The 3,298-nt window shown below is 52.2% G+C and overlaps 1 protein-coding gene across 1 annotated transcript; it reads right to left on the bottom strand.

Annotated features, from left to right (window-relative positions):
* Positions 1-989: 989 nt before the first annotated feature.
* ALTATR162_LOCUS9795 (uncharacterized protein) lies at positions 990-2,996 on the bottom strand (the record flags this gene model as incomplete). Its single annotated transcript, XM_043317431.1, has 4 exons — positions 990-1,216; positions 1,860-2,325; positions 2,376-2,502; positions 2,566-2,996. The coding sequence occupies 4 exons, from the start codon at positions 2,994-2,996 to the stop codon at positions 990-992; spliced, it is 1,251 nt and encodes a 416-aa protein (XP_043173366.1).
* Positions 2,997-3,298: the final 302 nt, after the last annotated feature.

Below are 3,298 nucleotides of genomic sequence, written 5' to 3'. Positions count from 1 at the left end.
ATGATCATGTTTCACAAAACACAACGCAATCCAAGATATTTTTACAGGCCAAGCACAGCCATGCTGTGATTGATGCAAACTTCACTCTACGTATCGATCGTGAAATGCTCTGAGTTGGAAGACGTCGCCACCACTATGCCACTTGAACACCCACCATCCTACAATCATTGCCACCCACAACGTCACCACTCATTACAACGTAGGAATAGTAACAATTCAGTAAAACAAGCTATATCGAAACCTGCACCTGCTCCTCGTACTGACAGAAAGAGACAAAGAGAAATCAGAGGTGATCCCATATGCCGTCGCTAAGTTTTGAAAAGCAAACACGCCATACAGACGAGAACCTACGCAAGGGCCCGGACAACGCTAAGCCACTGTTCTCAGTTAGGTTGCATTGATACAGGTACAAGATATGAGTCGAAAACGAAGTTAGCGAGAGAACCGAACTGAAGTTAAGAAAAAAGAAACGAAGAATGAAGAACGAAAAGACACAGTGCTTAGGCCGCTGGTTCACCCAGCCATAATATCCCGCCTCTGAATAACAATCTTCGCATCTTCGCTGCGTAGGGGAAATTTAAAAACCCCAAATAAGCCAGCCAACCCAATTTTTAAAAATTTTTCCGAACCCTCAGTGTTTGTCATGCCTCTGAACGCCATGCACAATAGATCCTCCGGACTCATTCCGTCAATCGAACTCATATTCTTCCACTTGAGTCGGATAGCCCAAAACCGTTCATCCGCAAACCCCGGGTCTACAAGTCCCACTGGGGATACCGGGGTTTTTTGCATCGAGTGACGCAACGAGGCGATGGCTTGGCGTTCGTGGAGCCATGCAGTTAGGGTCTTGGAGACGAGGTCGAAGTGCGGGGTATTCGGGCGGAAAAGGGGGTTCGCCCTGGAACCAGAGGGGCGTGTATGCATGCGGGGGAGTGCGGGTTCGCCCGGGGGGCATGGTGGTGGCGGGGGAAAAAGCGAAGGGCCGGCTGTCACTTGGCATTGAAGAAGGGGGGGAGGTCGGCCGTGATCTGAGCCCCGGGGAACGTCTGGGGGAGGCGGGACGACTTGTGCAATCTCGGGTTTTGGTTGTTTTTGGGGTTTTCAGCACGGGTTGATGGGGGGGATGCGGCAGGTTGACTAGGGGGTTTTAAGGCATTCGCTGTCTGCCCGATGGGCGGAGGTGCTTCTGGTGCCGGAACGAGCTGGATGCCGTATGCTGGCGCGTTTTGTATCACAGGCGCAGATGTGACTTGGGTTTCCAATTTTCCATAGTCGGTTTATTGGGGGGGCCCCGCGCATTTGGGGAAAGATCCACCGGGATGACGTAAGGGGAAAAGGGCCCAAAGGATGGCTAGGGGTATTAGCCTGACTTGGTAGTCGAGGTGGAGGCTGTTGCTGAGCCTGGATGTGCGGGTGAGACTGAAAATGCGTGCGTTGTATATGACGTGATTGGCCATGTGGCGACGCCTGATTTGGGTGGGGAGGATGGGATGGTGTCTGTTGTGAGCCATGTGGCTGTTGCTGCTGTTGCTGCTGTTGCTGCGATTGTGGAGGATTATGTGCATGATGAGCAGGCTGAACGGCTGGAAACCCCTTCTTCATATGTGCAATTGCTCCATTAACTGTCGAAGAAGCATTCACCGCATGAAACCCCTGACCAGGAGCGGGTGTGGGAGTTGCTGGCGGTGCAAAATGAGGAGCGTCGGTAGCGGATCGAGCTATTGCTGCGCTGTGTGACGATGGCTCATACAGACTTGTATAGCTATTGCTATGACGGTATTCAATCGCTAGAGGAGGCCGATGCAGTTCCCTCGAAGGTTCTCTTGTTGATTCCCGTACTGGCTCTCGAGGTGGCTCACTGGCAGGAGCCGTATTGTTAACGGCGGTGAAGCTTCCAGTATTGACTGGGGTGGAGCCTGCAGGTGTCGATCTCGTGAAACTCTGCGTGGCAGGAAGGGGCCTTGACACGCCGTTGTGGTTGCTGTTTGACAAGGGACTGAGCTGTAGCCGTGCGGGTTCAGGCATGAGTTCTGGTGCTAATGAGAAACGGGAAATGTATGTTGACATTGGAGGGATGTTTTCCAAACTGCCCGGGCCCACGGGATACAGTGACTTGAGTGACCTTCTTGGACAGCCCCTCCAGCTCACAAGCATCGTCCTGTAAGGTCGCTTGACAGGCGAAGCCTCGAGGTCGTCATCGTCAGACACGGTTAGGTGAGCATTGCGCTTGCGCTTCTTCAGGTTGATAGGCTTTACATCAAGGTCTGCGCTTGCAACAGTTTCTGCGTCTGGTGGAGTAAGCGACTGTGGCGTTCCATGCGGCGACTACCCTTTATTAGTTTTATGACGACACCGATTGTAGCATCTGAACTCACCAGGCCATCGCCATCAATATCGGCGAGCTGATCATACTCGTTCGCACCCGACGGCCTCTTCAGCTTCATGTTGCGGATATAGTAGCAAGCTTTGATGATGATCCACCGATGCAGATGAATCTTGAGACTAAATCGAGCTTAGCGCGTGCTCTGACATTTGGCACCTGACGTGACCATCAGCCTAACTTACATATCCTTATGCTCAGGCTCTTCGTAGAACAGGTCTTTGTTGTACGTCTTCTTGGTAGGATCTGGTGTGAGTAAACAGCTCCGATCCGCATCCTTGCCCCAAATAGCGGGTCCGTAACTCGCTAGCAGGTCCTCGAGCTCCTGGTCCAGGGAACTCGGATCCGCCGCAAAATCCAGCAACGCATCTCTTTCTTTTGGTAATTCCTTTGACAGTTTCGTTACCTCACTGGATAGTTTGCGATAGTCTGGATAGTCGAACTTCGGAATGCCGCGGTTGGTGGTGGAGGAAGACGCCGACAAGCCCAGACCCAAGCATTCCGTCTCTTCGCGTATAGTTGGATGATGCCCGCTGAAGACGGATATCCATCGAGTGCGATCCCATCGTCGCACGCCGTGCTCAAGATCCAGGGCCAAGTTATCCTTTGAGCTCATGACGCCACGTGGGTGACGATGGCGACGTCAACAGTAAAAGGGAAGCAGGAAAACGATGATGGAGAGGTAAGCAAAATCTCGTTGTTCTTCATCTATCTATGCAGATGTGGCGTCTGCTGGCCACTTCCCCTAAACTAGTAGGTTTTGGGTACTAATCTAGGCAGCTGTAATCCGCGCCGCGCACAGTGAAACTATAAATAGCGATTCGACAGCAGATAGAGGAAGGATCAGAAATCCGTAAGGCTTAAGTGGCGAACGAGTCTAGTTGCTCTTCCCCTTCTTCGCCCTACGCAACGATCACC

Source organism: Alternaria atra (assembly GCF_907166805.1).
Source record: "Alternaria atra isolate CS162 genome assembly, contig: 32, whole genome shotgun sequence".
Classification (NCBI taxonomy): domain Eukaryota; kingdom Fungi; phylum Ascomycota; class Dothideomycetes; order Pleosporales; family Pleosporaceae; genus Alternaria; species Alternaria atra.
This window is presented reverse-complemented; position numbering and strand designations above follow the sequence as displayed.